At 53.2% G+C, this 25,353-nt stretch overlaps 1 protein-coding gene across 7 annotated transcripts in view; it reads left to right on the plus strand.

Moving 5' to 3' along the window:
* furina (furin (paired basic amino acid cleaving enzyme) a) overlaps nucleotides 1–25,353 on the plus strand; it is a 106,414-nt gene that overhangs the window by 40,223 nt on the left and 40,838 nt on the right. For all 7 annotated transcript variants that reach the window (XM_035419291.1, XM_035419290.1, XM_035419288.1 and 4 more), the window contains exons 3-6: nucleotides 10,946–11,044; nucleotides 20,808–20,903; nucleotides 24,334–24,462; nucleotides 24,559–24,635. In XM_035419291.1, coding sequence (XP_035275182.1) covers nucleotides 10,946–11,044; nucleotides 20,808–20,903; nucleotides 24,334–24,462; nucleotides 24,559–24,635 — 401 coding nt within the window. The remainder of the gene's footprint in view (nucleotides 1–10,945; nucleotides 11,045–20,807; nucleotides 20,904–24,333; nucleotides 24,463–24,558; nucleotides 24,636–25,353) is intronic.

Here is a 25,353-nt window from a genome sequence, read left to right on the forward strand (position 1 = left end):
GCATTGATGATTTTCTTCTTTTTCCTGCGGGACGGCTTCCTGCTGTCTGTTGTCCTCCCTCAAATTTCGAAACAGCATTCTGCTTCTTCCGCAGAGGAGACACGGGGAGGCAGCACACATCACACAGCTCTTTGAACATCGGGTGGCTGGGGAAAGGAATGGCTCGGGGTGTTCAGGAGGACCGAATGGCAGGCCGTAGAGTGGGACAGGCTAACGCTCGTGGGCTAGCGCTCACAGGGCTAATACGTTCTTGGTGCTCCATGCAGCCTTCGTGAATTCAGCCTCAATCAAATTGGTTACAGATGGCAGTATTGTGGATTTTCTGAATTCAGTCTTTGGAAATTGAATGTAGGTCCTCTCTCCCTTCCTTATCAAATTTCCCATGCCTCCGAGCGCTGCTCTGCGCTGCTGTGTGATGCGCGGGGCTGGACTGGGTGGAGCCGGGCGGGTGCTGCGGGTTCCCCTCGTCCCCCCCCGGGTGAACAGCACGGCGGGCCGCGTGTGTGCGGCAGGCTGGTGCGGAGCGTGCCGGCGTTTGGCATGAGCCTGGGCGGGCTACAGAGTGAGGAGCGGTCGGGCCCGGGGCCACACACAGGACGTGCGCTTCTCCTGGTGTTCCTTCTCCCCATCCCCATCCCCATCCCCATCCCCATCCCCAAAAGGCAAGCGGGAATGCAGCTGCCCCTCCTTTCACGCAAATCACTGCCGTCAGTCCAAGCGCCTTTTCCCTCCCCTCCCCTCCCCACGAATGAGGGACGTTAGCTCAACTTTCAGTCGGAGCTGAGAGAGTGAGGATTTACAGCCGTCACGGCGCCGCGCAGAAAGCCGCCGAGCGTGCCATAACGTTTCCCTTTTCTGCGCCGCACGGCTGTGGCTTTAGCGGAGTCGACTACTGTAAATCAAAGGCACTTCAGAGCTGTTATTCAACCCCTTTATTATTCAGGCTTTGGAAGCCGGTGGCTCAGGCTCACCATATCGCCTTGACGAAGGCATCGAGCGGATACCAATTACAGCCGCGCTGTTCTCCCCCCCCCCGCTGCACCAAGTGGTGCTCAGCAGCCCGAGCGTAGATCCAGGGCCTTCTGGGCTTGTCCAGTGACCCTCTGTAAATGAAAATATCTGTGGCTTTGAGAAGCTCCCTGGCTCAGGAAGAGCGGGACTGCCACTGAGGGCAGCGTCCAGAAAAGATTTGTCAGCTCTCTCGTCTAATCTTTAATTGCAGGGACCGCTGTAGCAAAGTGCGCGTCAATACGCTGTCCACAGCCGCCAGTAGGGGGCGTCGCCTGCTGAGGGCGGTGGGGGAGATTGGCAGGTGGGGGAGGGGGGAGGAGGGGGGTTTGGGCAGAGTTTGGCCTCTTGGCGCAGTTTGGCTCTGGTAGTGAGGGGAAATAGCTGCTTATCTCTGAGCGTGGGTTCAGACAGCCGTGTCAGCCTCCCCGCTGCAGCTGAGGCTGGGTGTGGCTCCTCAAGACATTTTGTAAACTTGGCAGGACCCCGCGTTTCCCCCCCCCCCCCTCTCTGATCACTGTAAACAAGGGAAGAAGCCGCTCTGCATGAAAATGCGAGGCTCTGCCCTTTTCTTCATTAAACGCCCAGACGAGACGGTCTCCATGCGGTCAGCTGACCTTAGGTAGCATTAAGTGGCGCGATCGCAGCCCGCGGTATTCGAGGGCCATTTACCGCCGTGTGCTGAGGAGCCTCTGCGGCTCGTCTGAGGCGCGCGGCGCGCGTGCTGTGCGTAGTCGCTGAAATGTGGGGGAGACGCTTTTCTCCCCCCCGCTCGTTTACCTGCTGGTGAACCTGGTCACAGGGGTACCGGGAGCGCGCCCGCGGCGGTGTTCTCTGGCGCTTTGTCGCAGACGGCGAGGAATCACCCGCGCCGCGCGGCTGCAGCCTTCTGTGCGCCGCCGGGAGGCAGAGGAACGCTCCCGTTCCTCCTAAACGCAGACATTTCGCCCCGGGACGGCGACGCTGGAGCGTGGGCTTGTGTGAGTGCCGGGGGGCGCCGGGGCTTCGCGGCGCCTCGTTTATCACCGTCCTCGTGGCGTCCGGCCGCGCGCTGGCGTCGGTGGCGCTCCGCTCCGCGCCCGCTCCGCTCCGCGGGTCCTCGCTGTCGTGCCTTCGTGTTTATTTACCCAGAAGGACTCGTGCCCTCAGGTACCGGCGCCTGCTGCGGAGGAGGAGGAGGAGGAATTTCAATGCCGAACGGTCGGATGAAAAGCTAATATCCAAAAGCGGCCTGTTGTGCCTCTGCCTCTTCCCATTCACCGTACCTGTTTACAGCCTCGGGTTTCCTCAGCCCGGTGCGCTGTGCCACGTTAAAGCACAATAGCCTTCACAAGCGAGTCGGAATTGCCTGACTCATTAAATATATGCCTGCGAGTTGTGCTTGGCAGAAACCGGGGAGAGCAAACGCACTGAAAATTTGAGTGCCAGTTGCTTTGCATAGCAATGAAGCCAGACTGCTCTTGCTTCTGCCCCACTGATTATGGCTAGGAACATCGACGCCCGTCTAGCTTGTTAGCGCTGTGAAGTCGCTAGTTTCTCGCGGTGTAGCGGTACAGTGAAATGTAGCTGTTGCTGTTACTGGAATAACCATTTCCCATCTGCTGATGCCCAAACGGCTAGCAAAAACTTGCTATCTTAATATTATTATTATTAGTAGTAGTAGTAGTAGTAGTAGTAGTAGTAATAATAATAATAATAATAATGTTTTTCTCAGCCTGCCCTGAGCCATGCTCAGTGAACTTGAATGCTATGTCAAAGGTGAACATGGTGGTAATTGGTTTAACCCCGCACCTCCCAGAGAATTATGTGCTCCAGTGCATTGAAATGCCCCAAAACCAGTCAGTTACACAGCAAACCGCATCCCCTTTAAGGTCCTGCTTCTATAGCACTATTTGCCTGTTTTGTTGGAAGTAATTTGCTGTCTTTATAATTCCGAAGTACAAAATGAGGTCTGATTTATTCTGAAATTAAGAAGTGTTTCATCTTTTTGTGAACACAAACCATTATTGTTAATGCAGTTATACAGAAGGCTTGGGGCAATTCAGAAAATTTAATACTGCAAAATATTCACCAAAATAATCGATATGCACACTCGCGCTTTTTATGAGCTTCATTATTATTCCATTACAGCAACAATGATATGCGTACAAAAAACTTTGCACAAGCCACATCGGATAAAAACAAATTAGGGACCCAGAAACTAAATATACGCGGTTTTACAGTTCTTTAGATTAACTAAAAGTACGCCTAGATAAATATCCCTTATCTTGAAATTGCATGTGATTCTTGGAACCCATATAGGTAAACAGGACTTCACTTGAATGTGTTTTTATTCTATCATGATAAATGGCTAGAATATGGCTGAATCTCATCACTTGTGCCTAGCCAACAGCTAGCAATCGGCAGTGGTCAAAACTAAGGGGGAAAAAATAATAAAGATAATCAGTCACTGAATTTTATCTTCCAGTGCATTATGGCTAAAGAACTGACTTGACTGGGGTTATCTGAAAAGCTGACAAATTGCGCAGCTCTGTTGAGAAGCACCCGTGTAAGGTTATTATAGAAGTCAATTTAGCCGCTATCAGAAGCTGCCGCACCACCTGTCTTTCAGGCCGAAATAGCACAAGCAAGTATTGAGTTTTATTTTTTGGAAGAACACTTCACAATCCCATGATAGTGTGTGGCACTGTAGTTATGATAAGTGCCAATCTGTCTCAAACTGACTGAATTGGCTCAGACTTTGAGACAGTCATGAAAGTTGGCACTCACAACTGTTTTCAGTGGCCAAAACCTTGCCTCTGGATTCAGTAAACATTCAAACAGTTTTCTGAAAATTAAAATCATCACAGTTCTGGCATACTATTTTTGGGTGTAGCTGATGAGGTTTTTGGCATTTCACGACTTGCGAAACTTTGGAACGCACAAAGGAGAATCCATTTGAAATCACGGCACACACCCGCGCAGTGGAAAGGTTGTGTTTTCTATTTTCTGTTTTTTCTAAGGGTCAGGGCCTGGTGATATCTAGAGTCTTGTCCCTGTACTTTCATCCCTCAGTGCACACACTTTTGTGCGGAGGAGAAAAGAGCGATGGCCTGCTCCAGTGATTTGTGATCCGTAAAGGGCATTGTGGGCCGGGATCTTAGTCAATGGCTCCCTTGTTTCCGGGCAGAATGGTGGGACCAGTTGGGATCACCCCCGGGGCCATAAGCCAGTAAACATAAGCCCCTTGTTGTTGCTCGGCAAACGGGCCTATGGGGTTTTCTGGAGTGTCTCTTCCCGGGACCTGTTGAGTGGACGGTCATGTTGTGACTGAACCTGACTGACCTCAGACCCGCCCTGTCCACAGGGCTCTAAAACTGCTCCCGCAGAATCTGCGTATCTCTCCATCTGTTCAGCCGCTAGCTTTCAGGTGTCAGTTTCTCAGGCCCCGCCTAGCGTAGCCTAGCGTAGCGTAGCGTAGCGGTCGCTAAGCCAAACGCTAGGCTCGGCTTTCAGCAGAGGGCTTTCCACGCAAAGCCGGGGAGAAAAAAAAAAAAAGGAAAAGTGACCACCTTCAGAGGGGATCCCTTCGGCGTTTCCTTCCATTCTTCCTCCTTTCTCGGACGATGGGAGGGAGGAAGAGCAGAGCCAGCGTGCGAAGGCTAGCAGCCCCGGGGTCAAAGACCTGAACCAGCGAGCGGCCTATCGGCTGCAGGAGCTGCGGAGCGAGCGGCCTATCGGCTGCAGGAGCTGCGGAGCGAGCGGCCTATCGGCTGCAGGAGCTGCGGAGCGAGCGGCCTATCTGCTGCAGGAGCTGCGGAGCGAGCGGCCTATCGGCTGCAGGAGCTGCGGAGCGAGCGGCCTATCGGCTGCAGGAGCTGCGGAGCGAGCGGCCTATCGGCTGCAGGAGCTGCGGAGCGAGCGGCCTATCGGCTGCAGGAGCTGCGGAGCGAGCGGCCTATCGGCTGCAGGAGCTGCGGAGCGAGCGGCCTATCGGCTGCAGGAGCTGCGGAGCGAGCGGCCTATCTGCTGCAGGAGCTGCGGAGCGAGCGGCCTATCGGCTGCAGGAGCTGCGGAGCGAGCGGCCTATCTGCTGCAGGAGCTGCGGAGCGAGCGGCCTATCGGCTGCAGGAGCTGCGGAGCGAGCGGCCTATCGGCTGCAGGAGCTGCGGAGCGAGCGGCGGAGCTTCGCCGTAGCGCGTCTGTGTTCCTCCCGCCCGCTCCGTGCGAGCCTCCTCTCCTCTCACCCCGGGTCACGTCCCCGCGTGGGAGCGCGCCCCACTCCCCTCCCCTCCCCTCCCCGCCCCTCCCCGCTGTCCCGGGACGGCGCTCGTCTTTCTCCAGCCCTTATCTGGGCTCTCACAGTGGGCCCCGCTCAAGGCTTCAGGTTCCCTTCCCTCCTCTTTGTGACCAACAATGGCCGCCACCGAGCCGCTCGCGCTTTCCTGCTGAATGTCAGCGTTTAATTTCATTCCGTTTTCATTCCGTGCCTCCCCCCCTCCCCTCGCCCCCTCGCCCTGGCTGCGTGAGCGGCTCCTCCCTGTGGCACAGAGTGCTGCTCTGTGAGGCAGCTCATTGTAAAAGCGTGAAATCTGCGCTCTCAAGGGTGATTGCTTTTCATTTCTGCGCTGGCTTTTGTTCGGGGGAAGGTTATGTGTGTCAGCAGGCCTCAACCGCCGCCTGTTTACTCCTGATTAAATGGAGCTGCGCCGCGGACATCCTCTCCACCTATAGGAGTCCCCGCTCTTACCTTCCACTGCGCTGCAGGACATCCTCTCCACCTATAGGAGTCCCCGCTCTTACCTTCCGCTGCGCTGCAGGACGTCCTCTCCACCTATAGGGGTCCCCGCTCTTACCTTCCGCTGCGCCGCGGACGTCCTCTCCACCTATAGGGGTCCCCGCTCTTACCTTCCGCTGCGCCGCGGACGTCCTCTCCACCTATAGGGGTCCCCGCTCTTACCTTCCGCTGCGCTGCAGGACATCCTCTCCACCTATAGGAGTCCCCGCTCTTACCTTCCGCTGCGCCGCGGACATCCTCTCCACCTATAGGGGTCCCCGCTCTTACCTTCCGCTGCGCTGCAGGACATCCTCTCCACCTATAGGGGTCCCCGCTCTTACCTTCCGCTGCGCTGCAGGAATGGCCAGCCCTGCCCCGCAGGACAGCACACACACAGTGTTACACAGGGCGCCGGATTCATCGCACGACACAAAGGAAATGTTCTGAGAGGGCTTTCACACAGAACGTTTTTACAGTCTTGCTTTCCTATTGAGGTGGCCTATTTAGGCAGATTTAAAATTAGTGCTGCCTAAATTTCTATTAATCCCACCTGGAGTAAGTTTTTTTTATTTTTTTTTATTTTTTATTTTGTATTATAAATAGAAAATATATTTAGTGCCGCAGTTCCCTCTTCAGTAATTTGCTATATTTATCGAAAGCACTGTTCTCCGTTCTCACCCAGTGACGGGACCAGAAGCATCGTCATAACCGGTGAACTAGGGCATTGTGGTGATTTGCTGTGAGACCGTTCGGTATGCGCTGTATTAGTCAGTGCCAACTCGCTGTATTGGTTAGTGCCAACTCATTCGATTCACTTCCTCTGCCATTGCGGCCATTGGTTTTTTTTTTTTGGTTTTTTTTACCGCCAGAGTTGATTTTTTTTAAAGTCCACATAATGCACGCCATCTCTTATAGACCGTACTGCCACGCCTGACAAAGATGAATGAATCTTTAGTTTGCCTAATGACACTATTAATTTGTCATTCGGAAGCCATTACTTTCTCTGAAGCTCCCGCAGCCGTTTGCCTCCGCGCTCCTCATTTTGCCGTTAGGAATCGCTCTGGTGATGGCTGGCCCTGCCGCTCTGTGTGCGGCACGTCATGCCTGGCGCCGCACGCTTCAGCAGCTCTCTGTGTGTGTGCGCGGGGGGGAATCGATACGCTCCACTGCGGGCCCGACGTCCCCGCACCCTGAAGGGGGCGGGGGGCGTCCAGAGGGGCCCGGCGCAAGTCCACTCATGACTTATACATGCCTGTGACAGCCGCCGCACAGCGCGTGTAACAGCACTGCGGACCCTGCGCTGGCGTCCGCCGAATCTTTCACCCTTTGAAGAGTAGGTTTCGTTTCATTTTTTTCTTTGGAATCTTTTTTCAAAATGTTAAGTCGGTGTTCTAGAGCTCCATTGCTTTCAGTTTCCAGCAGTGATTGTTACATCAGCATTAGAATGTTCAGTCAAGAACATTCTAATCACATATTTGTGACCTCACCCCTTAAAGGGTTAAAGTGAACAAGTGGAGCGTCTGCCGCCTGGCGCATCTCAGTCCCTCTGGGTCTTGGGTCCGGGCCAGTGCTGTGCTGGAAACGGGCCTCCCAACGTCTGTTTGTGTTCAGGGGGCCGACTTAGTGGTGTAACACTGCGTTCAGACAGCTGGCTTATATTGTGTGATGTAACTCTGTCTGTTCAGAGGGCTGGCTTATATTGTGTATAACACACTGGCTATGTTCAGACAGCTGGCTTATACTGTGTGCTCTAACACTTCCTGTGTTCAGGGGGCTGGCTTATATTGTGTGTATAACACACTGGCTATGTTCAGACAGCTGGCTTATACTGTGTGCTCTAACACTTCCTGTGTTCAGAGAGCTGGCTTATATTGTGTGTATAACACTGGCTATGTTCAGACAGCTGGCTTATACTGTGTGCTCTAACACTTCCTGTGTTCAGAGAGCTGGCTTATATTGTGTGATGTAACGCTACACTCTGTCTGAATGCAGTTGTGTATGGAAGTGTGGGCTATGAGTAGTTTAAGGGGCTTTTTTTATTTTTATTTTTATTTTTTTTACTTGCTTTGCCGATGTACCTGCCCTGTAGGTTTTATTATGCATTCTTATAGCTTGATATTTACTGAAGCAATTTCAGTTGAGCACCTTGTTCAGTGGTAAAATAGCATAGACTCACCTGGGGCTCTGCTGTTTGAAATACGTGGTTATAAATCCAGGTCCTGGGCCTCAGCACTACGCTCCCGCCCCTGTGCTGCTCACTGCTGAGCGAGCGCGTCTGCACCCTGGGGGTCAGGAGACTCGCGGCCTTTCCCCAGGGCCGCGTTGGGTGTGCGGCAGCGCTGGGGCTCAACAGGTGCGGGTTGGGCTCGACAGTCAGCTGTCACTCACGGCATAATGACCCAGCGCTTCTCTTTCTCGCCACGTTCGGGGAGGGGGGTGGGGGGGGGCCCGGCTGAAAGCTTTCCTTCACTGCGTCGCTCAGATGAAGGCGCGCCGTGTCGTCTGGATTGAGGGAAAACGGGAGGTGTGCGTTTCTGTCCAGACCTGTCGCAGCGGGCCGTCTTACGGGCCGGCGTGCGGCAGGGTCACCTGCTCCGTCTCATTTCACGCCTAAATCTGGGGAAAGCTGGGCCTAGAGAGAAATTAAATTTAAAGTTCTGCGCTCTTCCTGAAGCTTTGGCCGCTCGGAAGATACGGACCAAAGCTGCCGAACTCTTCCTCTCTCCCAGGATGGGTTCTGCTTGCTGGATGTAAGCGGAACTGAAGGGAAGTCGAGATTGCTTGTTAGCTTATAAGAGATGGGCCGAGGAGCAGAAGATTCCCTGTCTTGGTTTCCCGTCCCCTGGGAAATCCGGCAGTGAGTGCTCGCTGGTCCGGTCCGCTGGCTCTGTGTGTTTTGGGGATCGGACAAGCCCGAAAGGCAGACTCTATTACTTCTCAGAGGCCTGCAGTCCTGGCAGGCAGAAACACCATTTTTTATTTTTATTTTTTTACGTTTTATTTTTAACAAAATGGAATGTTTAAACAGCGCTGCTGCAGAATTTCAGCCTAGTTTGGTTGTTGTACCTCACAAGCTGCCACCGCAGAGAAAAAGTGATTTCCAGCAGACGCTGCGAAACGGGCGAATGGGAGCGCGCGGCGGTTTCCGCCTCTCGCGGTTTCGCTCAGTGAGGTCTCGCACGCCCTCGCAGCGGCGAGGATGGCGGCTCGGACGTAGGCACGCTCGCCGCAGACCGAAAGCAGCCCGCGGCCCGCCGCTCAGCCCCCGCAGCAGCTGCAGCAGCGCAGAGGCCGCCGCGGCTTTAAATAGGGCCGGGGCTTGCAGGGTAAGCCCCTACGAGCACCGCCCGGGCACGGAGAACGCAAAGCTCGGCATTTCGGTCACGCGGCGCTCCAAAATAATGGAGACGCTCGAACCCGTTATTAAAAGACCAAGGAAAAACGGCTGTGTTGTGTGAGGCGTAAATTGAAAAGAGTTTTTTTTTTTTTTTTTTTTTCCCCCCTCAAAATGAGCCTGTCTCTAAGCGAGAAAAAGAGCCGTGTGAACCTTGGAGGCTCCTTTATTCTCTCTTTTTCCCCCGTGTACGCGAAAGCGCTTTTCTTTTGACACGCCAGTGTGGAAAGGTAAGCTGATTTTGAGTGGGGAATTGGGACTCAAACTGCAGGCAGTCAGCAGTGTTGTGGAAGAATGACCTGACCCCCGCGGTGGGGGCCGTCCTGCCTGCCGCAGTGAGAATGAGGAGAGGAGAGCGAGGGGAGGGGGAGGGGGGAGGGGGGAGGGCGGGTGGATGCTGGGTCAGGGAGTGGCCACCTCCGAGTTGGGGAAATGACCTTTTATCGCTCCGCCATTTCACTCGACTTCCACGCGGCGTTAAAGCTGATTAGAGCCAGTTAGCCGACGCTAACGTTTGCGGCGTGGCCCCGGGACGGGCGTTTCCCTCGGCGGCTCCGCCGGCTCCCCGCGCCGTGGAGGAGGCGTGATGCGGGCCACGGCGAGCCGCCCGTCCCGCGTTAGCGGTAACGCGCCGGGTAGCCCGTCTCGCGTTAGCGGTAACGCGCCGGGTAGCCGGCCCGCTCTCTTTCCAGGGAAGCTTGGAAAGAGCCCCGGCTTTTGAGCGGGGTTATTTATTCATGAGCCGCGCGTTGGAGCGCACGCGTCCCGGGAGGGGGGCCGTTTGAAAGCAGGCCCGCGCTCTCATCTGAGGAGCGCCCGCCTGCGCTGGAAGAAAGGCCTTTGTGCGAAATTCAGAGTCTCATTTGTATTCGTACGGACGCGAGATTGGAAACACGGGCTCGGTGTCGGTCCGCTGAGCGTCTTTGAGGTCGGCTGGGCCGCCCGCGGGTTCTGAGCGCGTGCGGAGCGGCCGGTGAGCTGGGTGTGTGACGCGGGGGGGGCAGTGGAGGCTCAGAGCTTGTGGCGCGTGCGTGGGGAGAGATGGGAAAGGCAGCCAGCTCGAGAAGCCCTCAGTCAAAAAGGCAGCGGAGGAGGAAGGTGCGGCTGGCTGCTTTATTTGTTAACTGCGTGTTTGTGAGAACCTCGGGGGGGGGGGGGGGGGGTCCTCGCAGCGCGCGCTGTCGACCGCACACAGCTCTCGCACCCCTCAATTTCAGCTGGTTTCGGCAGTTTGGCGAATCCTCGAACGCTGAATGTGACAGAGTCCCCTGCAGGTGCCGCGAGGAATGGGAGGGGTTCTGTGCGGATTGGCAGAATCTTCCCCTGCGCGAGCTAGCGCTTACACTTCCCCGTCGCGCGTTGTCACCAACGTCCCCAAAATTGCCCGCGCCCGTCTCCTGCTCGGTGGGAACGGCCGCCGGGCTCGTCAGCAAGGCTCCCCGCACGCCGCCGCGCGGTCACGTGACCGCCGACGAGAGCGGCGGAGGCTGCGAAACGGCGCGTTGGTCTGCGAGAGCGACAGCCGCCCCGCCCGGCTGCTGTGGAGGGGGCTGGCTGTAAATTCAGCACAAAGTCTCCTGTCCTCCGATTAGACCTGGGCCCGCGTGTGGAGCGTCCTGCCGGGGGCTTTCTGCAAGAGCGCTGAGCCACCGTGAGACACGCTTTCATAGCCAGTTAGAGCAGAGCGCTGTTAAAGTGACAGTCATTTATATCGCGCACATGGCAAATTTGGCCTGCTTTGTACGAAAGCAGTTAATGAATATGCATGTTTTTTTCTGTCTCTCTAGGTTTTTGGTGATTATTACCACTTCCGGCACCGCGCGGTGGTGAAGAGATCTACGTCGGGCCACCGTGGGACACACGTCAGGCTGCACCAGGAGCCCCAGGTACGACCGGGGGAAGGGTGGGGCAAGGGTGCGGGCGGGGGCAGAGCAGGTCAAAGATACCGCCAATAAATCACATACATTTCCATGCAGTCAGGCCCAGGCACACCGGTACTTCATCTACATTTGCAAGAGCACCGTCAGGGTAGCTGCAGGGGGTTGAGGTTTCCTCTTATGGGGATACAGTGTCACAGGATATTGCTGCGTAGGAGCACTGAATCCCGAGCAGTCATTCATCATTCATGTCAGCTCGACGCCCTTGCCCAATAGCTGGGGATATTTCTGAGCCCGCCTCGCCGTGTTTGGGCTGGGAAACTCGGGGTCGCTTTCACACCGATAACGCGATGCCTTTTAGGCGTGTCGTCTGGAACCCGCGCTCGGCTGGAAGGCAGGAAGCCCATTTCAGAGCCTTCCAGTCAGATTGATTCAGTGTCACATAAACTGATGGATAATGCGGTTGCGCGGCTGTCAGGCCTCTGGAGAGGAGGGGTATTAGACGTCACCTGGGTGCCGAGGGCGGCCTGCAGCTCCGGCGCCAGCGCTCGCTTCTCGCCGGTCGGGCGCGAGAGGCGTGGGATCGGCGTCTGCAGCGCCGCGGCGCGCTGATTGCCGGGCGCTCCCGGCCTCCTCGTATCTCTCCGTCTGGAGGGAGGCGCGGCGAGCGTCTGCGGCAGCTCACCGGCCCTGGCACGCCGCTCCATCACCCAAGGCCTCGGTCCGCATGCCAGATCAGAGACCTTGCACGGCACCGGCTTCCAGTTTTGGCGCTACGAAGCGAGGTGAATTGCGGGCGCCGCGAGGTCAGCGCGGGCTAGTTGGCGCCGCCGGGCGCTCCGTCTTTGGCGCGGGCGCTCTTGATGAAGCACGGCCTGATAGCCTGCGCCCCCACGGCGCCGTTAGCATCGCTGGCCGCTGCTCAGGTCCTGGCGCGCCCCCCCACCCGCCTCTGTACAGTTAAGAGGCCCCGGAGTGATGACCCCCCGCCAGGGCCCAGCTCCCTGCGCAGGGCTCATTAGAACCTGACCGGAGTCGCAGGGGGAGTCCCGCGGAAGCCCGGGTCTTACTGACGGCCTACCTGGGGACGCGTGCCTCTCCGCGGCTCAGCAGAAGTTATTAGGCACCGCCGTCGCTCCTGTCAGCTGCTGCCTGTGCGCCGTGCAGAGGAGGCCCGGGCTCTTAGCAGCCTTATTAACACCCGGCTCCTCTTTGTTCCGAAGGGACACGCTGCTACCCGCGGATCTGCGCGCCATTAGGAGCGCCGCTGGCCGGCTCGGGGAGAGAAAGTACCGTCGTCTGCTTTCCCGGCATTCTTTGGGGCAGCGTGTGCGGGAAGGGGAGGGGAGGGGGGTGTTTGGGGCGGAACTTGGTGCGGGGGGGGGGAGAAAAACATCCTGTGCGGGCCTGCCTCCTCCCCGCGCCCCGAACGGGCTTCCCGCTCGCGCCGCCGCTCCGTTTCCTGTTGTCGAATTCCTGCGCTCCCAGGACAGTGCCGCAGCGTAAGAGGAGCCCCCCTCCCAGCTTCAGACGGGCCAGGCTCAGGAGCCACACGGGTCAAACCATTCGAGACCAATCGAAAACAAAAACAAGAGAAACCCAAGCCGAGCTCAGAGGCGCGGCTGGGCCCGGTGGGCTAACGCAGTGTTTATTGGCCGTCTGACGTCGTTGATAATGCTGAAGGCCGAGTGTCCCTGCCGATAGCCAGCAGAACCAGGCTCTGGGCTGGACGGAGCCACAGAATCAGAGTTTTGTCTGCGGGCTGTGCTGCATGGGGACGAGGTGGCGGGGGTCGGGTAGTAGTGGCGCTGATAGTGGACAGGGAGCCAGGACCAGGGTGAACAGAACAGTGTAGGGAGGCACAAGGGTCTGTGCTTTCTCCCTGTTAAACAGGAGTGCTTATTTACCAGCTTTAACTGGGGAGCCTGGATGGAGGAGCATAGCTCTTCTGCATTACCAGCTTCCAGCCGCACTTGTAATGGAGATTTTATCTGCTACTTACTGGAGCCTTTTCATTAGTATGTCGTTTTTTAAAATAATTCCCAGAAACCCTTTCTCAGCATTTCCTCCTCTTTGTTCTGCATTTACAATCAAAGATTATGTTGTTATTTCGAAAATTGCCACATTAAGGAAGTGGCAGTTGTTTTTTTCTTACTTCATTGCTTCATCCATCTCATCCTGTAGCAGCAAGCCGCTGATTAAAAAAAAAAAAAAAAGAGCATCTCGCATTTTAAATTCTGTTCAGTCTTGAAGAGATTACGAGGAACTGTGACCTTTTTAAAGTACGTGGCTGTTTAATTAGTCAGCTGAAAATTAACATTTGACCTGTTTGCTCCAGACCTCCGTAGTCTGCCATTTCTCAGCCAGACTCCAGCTAAAACACAGGACAGAGCCTTTGTGAGAACTGGCCCAGTTACGCAGAGGGAGCTTGCCTTATGTTCTACTGTGGGCAATAGGCAAATTTGACCACCTTGGTAATGGCTCATGAATGGTAAGTGTAGACTCATGGCATGACCTTGATACTCTCCAAATGTAAGCCCAAGCAGTTTGAATTACTCACTATCAGACTGATTCTTGCAATAAATATATTCGTATCTCCGGTTGCTGTTGCCCCCCATCTGCTCCTGCAATTACATTAACTCACCTTAGTGAATGCATTACCCCTTGCTTGCAGTCTGAATTAGTTATTTTGGGATACCTCTAGTGGGAATTCTCAAAGCCTCAAGAGCTTTCTCCCTCAGTTAGATGCTCTAAATCTAATGCAAATCATCAGTGAACCCACTCGGGCAGATGTCAGGCACCATGAAAGGGTCATCGCTGATTGATGTGATCTTGACCAATACTCCTGACTTGTAGAACTCGGCTGCATTCTGCCGAGATTAGTGACTGTTTCCATATGTATTCGCAAAAGCAGAATATAAACCTCCGTTGTATTCTTGCAGGAGAAATCTCAAATGCTTCAATGCCAGGCCTTACTCAATCTTAGCTTTGAGAACTAGAATAGGATTTCCCTCATTTGTGACGTTAATGATGCTTGGCTCTATTTTAAATCTATTTTCATCAACCAAGTGTGTGAAACAACTTTAGTCCCTGGTACAGTTCAGTTCGTTCCGACCTAACCTTCCAAAAGAACAGAGCCTGGAGGAAGGCTGTAAAATAAGCATCTTGGAGTGACTGGTTGAACTTCAGAAAAATAAGACACAAGTGCACCCTGGCAATACGATCAGCCAAAGACACATATTACCACCAGCAGTTCCAGCTTTCTGACCCCAAGAAATTCTGGAAAACAGTAAAACACATGGAGAATCGTTGGCTGCAGGAACACCACTCTGTTTTGCGTTTTTTTGTGCAGTAAAAATAGCCAAAATGCAGGCGAAAGATACACTGCATTCTGTATAAACAGATATTCCAAGGTCTTTTTTGAGATTACGACAGGTGATGGCCCAGACTTGAACCACAACAAAATAATTACCCCTGTGTCTTTCAGCCAACAGTCTTTCTGAGTCTGACATTTCTGTTGTTTACTGATCATAATATTTACACAGCCACTGGAGGCATTGCAAGTTTTTTTTAAAGAAAGTGCTTTATTTCAATTCTTTATTTATTTCAAGCCAGAAATGGGTAAATTAAAAACAGAAATCACTCCAAGGGGTTTTTTTAATATTGGCGTGTGGCAAAAATGAGTTTTGACCGGGACGCCAGAACAATATTATTATTTTATTTTGTCCAGCTAAACTTGCTATTTCATCCCGCTTCAATTACAAGTGTCATAATAATAGTCCTGCCATTGCCCTTGACTAAAGCACTGGCCTCAGGACTGTAGTTGGTCCACGGGCACTGCACTGTGGTTTCCCACTGTAACTAGGATGTGTTAAATGAGGACAAATTACCCCACGGGGTTCAATAAAGTATATCTTAAACCTCCTTAATGACATTATGAACGACTGACACTTTTAATACTGTGGATTACTCCATTTTACACCACAAACAGTGCAAGGCCAGTATGTCCTCAAGATTATTATTTTTTATTTGGTTTAAGAACTACTTTCCAGTATGGCAAAGCTGTCAACCACACCTGTCCTATCGTAAAAGGTCTCCTTCAAGTTTCCTGTTTTCATTATACATTAACTCCATGGCCTGCTTCGCGGCTGACGTCTTTGTTCCCTCACACAGTGATGACACTGTTCTCTACTCATCAGCTCCAACACTCTCAGACGCAGCCTCTGTATTAATATAAACGGCTTCAGCTCCATACAGCCGGCATTCACAGGCCTTCATCTGCTCCTGAGTGTAGAAAAATTAAAAGCTGATGGTCTTCACTACAGACTCCAAACTCCCCTCCATTACACAGGAATATAAATCAGAAACCAATATTCTCACCCCCTCTGTTCCAGAAATCAAATATTTGCATATTTGGCCTGACTCTACTCTATTCTTCAAATCGCATATCTGCTCCATATCACCCAAGGTCAAAGCCAGACTCAATTTCCTATATGGGAACAAGCCACTTGTGCCACTCCTCCAAGACTGCATTAGTTCAGAGCTTGAGCCTCCCCTTTTTGATTATGGCATCATCCTTTATAGACATTCTAACAAAACCTGACTGTCCAAAATTGACATCATCTATCACTCGGCTGTCTGTTTCGCCACGGAAGCCCCATTTCGCATGCACTGCTATCTTTATTCCTGGTCAGGTCTCCACTCCATAATGGACAACTGGCACACTGCTGCACATTCATTTAAAAAATGTGTTTTGTCTTTACTCGGTGTCCCTTTGTCTAATGTTACATTTTGTATAAAGATCTGACGACATTCAGTGTGACAAATATGCAATAATAAAGGAAATCAGGGGAAATTCTTTTTCACGGCACTACGGTCTGTAAAGTCCATTTAACTGAAGTCTGTAAATGTAATTTGTAATGATCAGTATGTTGCCTGTACCCTGCACTTTATCTGCTAAGTAATCCTGTACTGAATGTCTCATTAACACTGACTCTATCACCGCTGTGTATTTTATGTTACTAATATTGTCTTTTAATTTATTGTTTGTTTTTTTTTCCAATGTCAGGTCGTCATTGTAAATGAGAATTTGCTCTCGACTGACCGTCCTGGTTAATAAAGGACTAATAGTGAGTGCTCACATCCCTGTGTGGCACAGCACCTGGGATATTTTCAGTCTCCATGTGGCTAGAACCTCTGGAATATTAATCTGTTTGCTCCTGCTTAATTATGAGGATGAACTCTAGAGTGCGGCTCTGAAATGAGGAATTTGCTGCCCGATGCTCCTAGGTTTCCTTATGACTGATCGGTGCTGCTGGGTCCTGCCACAGTCCCACATTTTCCATTCTGGTGGCACAGCAGGAGATAAGAGGATTGCACTCATGTTTTTTCCCCTTTTGTTTTATGCAGGAGATTTAATATGATCTCTTTTAAAATTCAACAGCTCTGCTTCCTGCCTGAAAGGCCACCTCAAACAGAAATGTGCCAAAACGCTAAATATGTCTCTGCGAACTTCGCATGAGTGCTGTGAATTTTCTCCCCAATGGGCAAAAGCACATGCATCTGCACCAAAAGGCTGTACGTTTCTCAAATTTCCCCTATTTTCCAAAATGTCATGATTTGCTACTAAAGCCTGTGACATGAAGAACACCAGACCTCAAACGTATTTCACGTTATTGCAGATAAAACTAGTGATGAAACTTTAGTGGCCAATCACAAATGACAAATTTAGTCATTTTTCACACTAGAAAATGCATATTCAAATGAGAATCTACATGTTGTCTTGGGAGTTTTGCCCCTTTGGTGATGTCAGTCCTTGTGCCCTTTATAAAGGGCATACGTCCTTTTCTCTTTCAGCACACCCAGTTCAGCCTGATTTGTGCTCCTGGGGTTTACAACCTTTACGATTGTCAACCTGGAAATCTTTTGAAATCCGTTCGCTGAAATGGCTGTGACCGTAACCATGGTACCCCTGTCCAGCCGGCACAGTGAGGCCTCCTGTGCGCATGCACGCAGATGCCCTTGATCAGGGACTCGCTGGGCGTGAGCTCATTGGACCAGGGGAAGTGAATGGGAAGGAGCGGGGTCTTGGAGGGTGAGGGGGCAGGTCGGCGCGGTTGAGTTCATCTCAAACCCAACTTCCCGTCCTAGGGCGGCAGGGGTCAGGAGAGGACAGGCTCATTTCGCGAAGCTCCAGGAGGAGGTGGCTGTGTTCTCCGCGCGAGAGACTCGACGGCTCGAGGTTCATCGTACGAGCTCAGCCGCGGAGCGCCCGGTCACAGACGAGTCCCTCCCGCTCCTGCAGTCACTGGTGACTGACAGCCCCTTGAGCCTGCCTGCCAGCTCTCCGAAATCAGCCCCGCTTCATCATCTACCCCCCGCCCACTCCCCCCCCCCGTCCTTACCGCAGGATTTGATGTCGTCCGCTCCAAACGTCTTCACTTAAACCGTGACGCCGGGGATGTCCTGACTTAGCCCCGCCGATTCCGATAAAGCCCTACTCCTGTTTACCGTCTTGAGTGCCCGCGTTAACGAGCACCTCGCAATTATCCGCCAATCTTTTGATTTGTGTTTCCGCCGCACTCGAGCGCCGGCGTAATTACGAGCCCCGGAGGAGCCGGGAGCCTCCGGGCTTCTGGGTAGCGCAGAGGCATCGGGCCGCCGGGCGGACCCTCGCAGCCGGGTCCCGCCGAGAGGTGGTTCTGTCTGCCTGAGATCAGAGGGAAACCCTGAGGAGTGCGCTGGCCAACGGGGGCACGCGTAGACTCTACACAGAGCGGCTGGGCGGGCCCTAAAAACAAGACCAGGAGACCTAGTTACGCAACCTCCTCACTCCCTTTTCCCTGGCCATGATTTCCAGCTTCATATCCGGACATTAAGTCCACCGTTTCCCTGTTGTTCGAGCAAGCCAACTAGCCTGTTCAATCTGCAATCAAGAGCTCAGCTGCAAGAAGTGTATTGCTCTAACTGCTGTATGACCACTTAGTTCTTTTACCACCCTTTTTTTCCCTCTTGCTTTCCCTTGTTCCCTGTCCCCAGTGTTGATGACATTGTGAGTTTAATGCGCAATGCTGTTAAACAAAGGATAGAGTCATACACAGTATCGGGCTTTATCGTGTTCCAGTGCCATTAACCAGAAGCCATTTAACGCTGTGCACCAGGAGCTGGATAATGTGAAGTGTTCCATTCCCAAGCCTCGTTGTTGCTTTGATTGAAAGCTCCGTCTGACTCTGGAGTTTGTTCCGGCCTCCCTCCCCGGCAAACCCCCTTTTTCCTGCGGCGACGCGTGGCCCCGCCTCTGGGAAGCGCGGCGTGTCCGCCAGCCGCGTCCCAGACCAAATTAATGACGCTTTTCATGCCGTGTGGATTTTCAGATTTATTACAGTCCCGGCTCTCCTCTGAGCTGATGTTTTTAATATGCCGCTACTATGGCCACTGGCACCCAGCCAGATTAGGCTACTGCTTTCAAAAAAAATAATAAAATAAAATAAAAAAGAAAAAGTTGTTTGTAAAGGGCAATGGATCGAGGGTAGAGGAGCGTGCCCCTTGAGGGCTATAACAGCCCAGATTTTATAGGAAACCTTAACTAAGCACCTCACTTAGAGCCAGCGCTACGATTGTAAGCGATTCGGTTACCCATCGAAAAATCCACATCCAAATTAGGACCTCAACTGCGTAATCCTCAAGAAGCGAATAGGAGGAGCTACTTCGGCCCCTGCTACCTCCCCCCTGTGAAGCATAATACTGGGGGATTATCTAGAAGCTCACAGCGTATCCCACTGCTGAAACCACCGCTATATAACGACGCATTCTTTTCCATTTATTTCTTTATTTCAACTTTCTTCGCTTTTTTCCTCCTGATCTGAAACGGCCGGTTTATTCAGAGGCCAAACTGGTCACCGCCCCCCCCCCCCCCTTCCTCTCCCCCCTCTGTGAAGAGCAGGAGCATGCTCAGATCAGTCCACTGCTGAAGCATCAGCTTTCAGTTTCTCCCAGCACAACAGGAAGTCACGTGTGTGTCATTTCTCAGCTTTAGGACTGTAATCTGAGAACACAGGAAAAAGTGTTCCTTTTACGAAGTAAAACTGACATTGTGCATGTAAATAAAGCATTAGGTGGGTTTGTTCCTTTCAACCGCAGTCCCCACTACCAAGCGGAAGATGGACCAAGGCTAAAAATGGTGGACATTGTTGAACAATCCAGTACCTCAGAAGGTGGAGGTTGTTTATTAACTATCCAATACATCAGAAGGTGGAGGTTGTTTATTAACTATCCAGTACATAAGAAGGTGGAGGTTGTTTATTAACAATCCAGTACATCAGAAGGTGGAGGTTGTTTATTAACTATCCAGTATATAAGAAGGTGGAGGTTGTTTATTAACAATCCAGTATGTCAGAAGGTGGAGATCATTAACAGTTCAGTAAGTCAGGAGGTTGTTTGTTAGCAGTCCAGTACATCAGAAGATGGAGGTTGTTTATGAACATTTCAGTAAGTCAGGAGGTTGTTTGTTAACAGTTCAGTAAGTCAGGAGGTTGTTTGTTAGCAGTCCAGTACATCAGAAGATGGAGGTTGTTTATGAACATTTCAGTAAGTCAGGAGGTTGTTTGTTAACAGTTCAGTAAGTCAGGAGGCGGAGGTTATTAACAGTTCAGTGAGTCAGGAGGTGGAGGTTAATAGTTCACCACCTCAGTAGGTGTAGGTTGTGCGTTACCCCTCCGCTCCGTCGTGCGAGCTCAGACGCGATGGCCGCGTGCTGATGGCGGCTCCTCTCCCCGCTCGTCCTTCGCTGCAGCCTCTGCCCTTGCGGTATCGCCTGGCAGCCCGCCGCAGCTTCCGCCCTGTCACACATCAGCCCGCTCCATCCACTCCAGCAGCGCCGCGGCGGTGTGGCGCGGGGGCGGGGGAGGACGTCGCCGCGGCAATCTGCTTCTGTCGGCAGTTTCCGCCGCCCATCTTCTCCCGCTCCCAGCAAAGAACAAAGCCTAGCGCCGCACCGCGCGGGCTACTGTCAGCCGCACTTCGTGCAGGCGGGAGGCAGTCTGCGTGTGCGTGCGTGTGTGGTCCCTTATCGCCTTCATCCGACCGTCGTAATTAGTCTGTTCTCCTAAGGAGCAGCCCTATCTCTTTATCGAGGGGTCATGCATGCGGAGTGGGGGCTGGGGGCTGGGTGTGCAGGAATCTCATTTTCTCCTCTGCTGTTGTCTGTGGCTTTGAGTCCTTTCACTCCCAGGCTGTTGTTTAGCGGAGATGAGGTTTTGCGGATGTTCGCTCTGTTCCCTGCTCTGTGGTGTTGGCCGGGGGGGAAATGCCTGACAAACGGAGTTTAATCACCTCAGCTCTGCGGGGCCGGGCCTTAATGGATAACGAGCACGGGCCGGTCCGTGGCGCTTGGCACCCCCGTTCGTACCGAGTTCTTGCAGCTCGGCTGGGCGAAATTTGGTTAAGTCAGTGGAGCTGGTCGTCCAGATGAAGGTGAAGGCATCCCGCGGCGGGGATCTGATCTGGACGCTCCGCGCAGACCCACACATCGGGCTTCGTTTAAGAGCTTAAATCCCTCTGCCGTTCAGCGCTACCCGCAGCCCTGTCAAACGGCGGGAGCGTCGCTCTGGAAACGAGCCAGACTGAGCTCGGCGTAGCTTTGCTGGCATTAATCGCGGCGCTCGTCACTGTATTGGTCATGCATGGAAAAGAAATCCCTCGATGTGCCTTTCAGGCTGAGTCTCCGCCGGCGGCCCGCTCATGACCGTGCTTTGTGTGCGCTCCCCTTCTCCAGGTGCTGTGGGCCGAGCAGCAGCTCGTCAAGCGGAGGAAGAAGAGGGACATTTACGCCGAACCCTCCGACCCCAAGTTCGCCCAGCAGTGGTATCTGGTGAGTAGACTCCGTGCTCTGTGAAAGCCGGCTGGTTTCTGTTGCCGTTTTTAAACCCGATATCCAGCTGCGAACCCTTCTGGTTGCCGTTCTAAGTGTAATCTCCTAATACTATTTGCTGTTTTGTGTGAGATACAGTATCAGCACATCTTAGTCTGGTCCGTTGCTGGAGCGCAGGGAAAACTGCTGATGCCTCTATCGGCGTCGCATTGCTGAGCTGCTCTCCGGTGGCCCCTGTCCAGGCCCATTTGAATAGCCCGAAAACACCCTCCGCCCGTACGGCTGGAAGCCTGCCGAAGCAGCTGAGGTCAAGTGCCTCGCCCAGGGGTGTGAGAGCCGCAGCGAACCTGCCCGGAGACAGCAGATAAAACCTCGCCTGACGGCTAATTCGGGGACAGCCAAGTGTCTGCGCATTGTCCCTGTCAAATTACTAAAGTAATTAATTAGCCCCCGGGGATTTAACCCGCGTGCCACCTGGCCAGCCGACCTCTGCGTCGCATCGGGGCAGGACGCAGTGAGGATGTGCTCAGCTTCTACAAGCGCAGTGTAAGCTACGCCAGCGCGTTAGGAGTGCTGGTATTGTTTTGAGCGAAGCTCCGCCTCCACACCGCCCCCCCGGGACTGAGCGCGCTCCTGTGTCTCCCACGCACAGAGCGCTGCCCTCCTCTCTGCCAGAGGCGGCTCTATCTGTCTGCTCTGACGCTCGCGGCTCTGTCACGTTTGATTAGGCTGGCGTGAATTCATTTACAGCCTTTTCCACTCAGGCCCTGTCATTTTTTTTTATGCCCGACATATGTGAATGTCACAGGAAAAAAAAAGTCAGTCTTCACTCTGTATTAGGTCCATAATCTCAGGGTTCGGTTGTGAAACCGTTTGATCTATTGAAAGGAGAAGTCGTATTCGAACATTTCACGCGTCGATCGTAAATGAGCCTCGTCCCGATTCCCTGGCTTGATATTTGAACACGTGCCTTTGTGAAAATATAATGTTTGCATTACCAGACCTTTAGAAAATAAAACGAGAGTCCTCTCCTTGAATTGGTGAATAATGTTGGTGTATGCTATATCATCAATTAAACATAAACCAGTCATCTGGTTTTTCATTGGCTCTTTACTGCCATAATTCACACATGCGCATACATTAATACATTGTGTTTAATGTTCTTTCTGTATTTTATTGGAACATTAAAAATGTGAAATATGTTATAAAACGCTTCTGCGTAAAAGAGTGCTTTGACAATGCATGAAAATGGGAAAATGGAACTGTGAACAAAGGCAGGAGATTTAGCCACAGAAATTAATCAGAACGCACAACCACAAAATGCAGTGCTCTGAAAACGACTCCGCTGTGTAGGTAACCCTGTAAATAAAAAGAGAGAAACATTTTTAATGGAGTCGTTTAACTTTACGCGGTAGAAAAACTGTAAACTATTTGCATCCCGACCCATTTAAAGTGGCCCAATGTGGGCAGTGCAGCAGTGGGGGTACTGATTGCGCTCCATCAGTGAAACTCCCGGAATAGACGCGCAGCTTCTCCAATCAATGTTGTCCTTGAAACGCACGGGGCCCCGTTTCGGGAGGGGAAGCGGGTAATGATGACATCGCTCCTAATTGGGATAAATAGGAGCGCGGCCCGTCTCCCGAGACGACGGCGGTGCCCTGGCTTTAGGCGGATCCGATTCGGCCCTTCCCTGGAGCGGCCGCGTCGGAGGGGTAACCTTGGCCAATGGCAGGCGAGCGCCGGGGTGGGACGGCTCAGTTTACTGGAGGAAACCCGAGCGGGAGCCTCAGAGCTCGGCTGGGTGGAATAGCCTCAGTGCCCTCCCTGGGTTACCACATTACAGCCCATTGTTAGCGAGTTAGCGCTAGGCTAATTAGTGCTGGTAGTTTATCTGCCCCCTACCGCCAGCAGTGGCAGGCCAGTCTGGCCAGTTCGCAAGAAGTGCATGTCAGAGGCGGTGATGTCATAAAAGGTGGCCGCCACTCCACTTCCTGGTCTAGTGAAGCTGTAGTCCGGGAGCGCACCCTCACACCAGGGCCACAGCAGTAGGCACAGGGCCTCAGAGGGCACCCCCCCCCCCTCCCTCATTTCAGTTTCACTGCCGCCTTTTCCCTGGCTCTCCTGCCAGTGCTTCAGTGATGAGGAAATAAATGAGCTCCGTTTCGCTTATTAATATTTATAGCGGCACTCCTGCCCACGCTCGCAGGGAAATTTCACAGAAGTCTAGAAGCACATGGTGTGATTTTTAAGAACATTGCTTTTGCTTTATCTACGGACCCCAACACCAAATTTGAGAATTAAACGATGAACCGGGTTGAGTGTATACGATGTATGTTTTAAAGGCCAAAGTCTAAATCAGCATCCAGAAAACACAAATGTTCTCCATTTATTAAAGTATGATTCCACAATAGACCCGTCGGAAGACTAGAACAAGTTAAATGTGTGTGTCCAGCTGTGCCTTTGCAGACTTCTTGACATATTCACATTTTGGCATGAAACATCAGAGGAGACAACTACACACACAACTACAACAATTGGATTGTTGATTTCCATGAAGTGAAGCAGATGTGAGCTTTCAAAGCCGACCAGGTTCCGCCTGCCAAAGAAACCGCAACATGTGTCGTAAATTCACGTTTTGTTTGGATCTGAACTCTTCCAAGAGTTCAGATGCTCTCTGCTGTGCGTTCGTTAGAACGGGCGGAGCTCGGAAAATAACGAGGCGCTAGAAAACAGGTCAGGACGGTTCCAGCTTCCGTCAGGCGTCTCTGCGGGAAGCGGAAGCTGGCTGTGTGGAAACAGTCACGCGTGAGAACGGCGAACTCCAGGAGCCCCCCCAGCTCACCGTCGCTCAGTGAGCCCGCAGCCCGGACCCTAACGTCCAGCGGGGCGGTGCGCACCTCCTCCCCCCGCCGTCCGCTCCCCCTGCAGCGAACACTCACGGGACCCCGGCTCCAGGCTTCAGGGGGGAGCGCCGGAGTCACGGTGGCCAGGTAGGGGCCCAGGCGGGTCACACTGAATAAATTCAATTTTCTGCTCAGGTAAATGTCCCGTCACGTCTGGCCAGGTAGAGGCCCGCGCGGCGGAGAGGGAGACGGTGCCTCCTGGGAGCTCGCCCCATCTCAAGGTTGGCGCCTGGCGTGGGCCGGTGGGCCGGCTCTCGGTGGGCCGGCTGATTTCAGCTTCAGAGACACCTCTGTGGGGAAAGTGCGCTCTCTCCCTCAACACCGCCAAGCGGTGGGAGCGCCTGGGAGAACCTGTCCTCGTGGCGGGCAGATTAAACCGTCACGCCGCGCCCTTCTTTGAAGCGGGGGAAAAGGATTCTGGGGGTCAGAGGCTGCTGGAGCTCAAACGCTTTCTCTTCCAATGGGCTTTCAAAGCGGAGCGCTCACTGATGGAGTTTTTTTCCCTCCTCCTCCTTCTTCTTCTCTAGTTCAATCCGAGCCGTCGAGACCTGAATGCCAAGGAAGCCTGGGAGCAGGGCTACACGGGCCGGGGCGTGGTGGTGTCCATCCTGGACGACGGGATCGAGAAGAACCACCCGGACCTGGCCGACAACTACGTGAGTCTGAGCCTCGCAGAACGGGCGTGCGTTCACACGTCAGGACCCCGGGGCGAGCCGCGCTAACGCCTGGCGTGTGTTTCTCCCTGCCCCTAGGACCCCAAGGCCAGCTACGATGTGAACGACGGCGACACGGACCCTCAGCCTCGATACACACAGCTCAATGACAACAGGTAGGACCAGTGTGCGCAAGCGAGAGTGAAAAGTGTGTGTGTGTGTGTGTGTGTGTGTGAGAGAGAGCATGAGAAATGGATCTCAATGCATTTACTCAGTCAAACACTGCTCGCTGTGCCTAAGTGATGCATTTTCTTCCGCGGATGAAACTGAAGAGAAACGCTCACATTTTTCCTGTGCCTTTTACTTGAGGAAGGGCTGTGATGGATGTGGACTGCTGTGTACTTTGCGGGATGGATCGTTCCGCAGCTGTAAAAGGGATTTAAAATAACAGGGGTTTAATGGAGTGAAAGCAATGGGAAGCTTGGCATGGACCCGTGTGCCAGTCAGCCCGAACGCCGCACTCTGGCCCCTGGCCCCGTTTGCGTGGGGATTCCCTCCCGCTCCAGCAGGGGCGCGCTCAGGACCGCGCTCGCTCTCTGACTCGTGGCTTCGGGAGACTCTCAGTCGGTTCGGGAGGCGGCCTTTTCGTCTCTGTCCCCGGCACTGAGGCGGGTAGCGGCGGGGGCGGCGGCTTCTCCAGGGTTCCTGGCGGGAGTCGCGGCTCGCCCCTGCTGAACTGAGACTGCTGCGGCTGAGGATGCGCTTGCTTTTCCTCTTTAAAAACAAATCTATTCCGAGAGCCTTTTGATTTTCGTTTTGAGGCAATGAAAAGTCATTTTAATTAGCACAGTCATTTCAGAGCTGATTTGGGCTGGGGGTAATAGGGGGCGGGGG

This window comes from Anguilla anguilla, chromosome 5, assembly GCF_013347855.1.
Source record: "Anguilla anguilla isolate fAngAng1 chromosome 5, fAngAng1.pri, whole genome shotgun sequence".
NCBI lineage: Eukaryota > Metazoa > Chordata > Actinopteri > Anguilliformes > Anguillidae > Anguilla > Anguilla anguilla.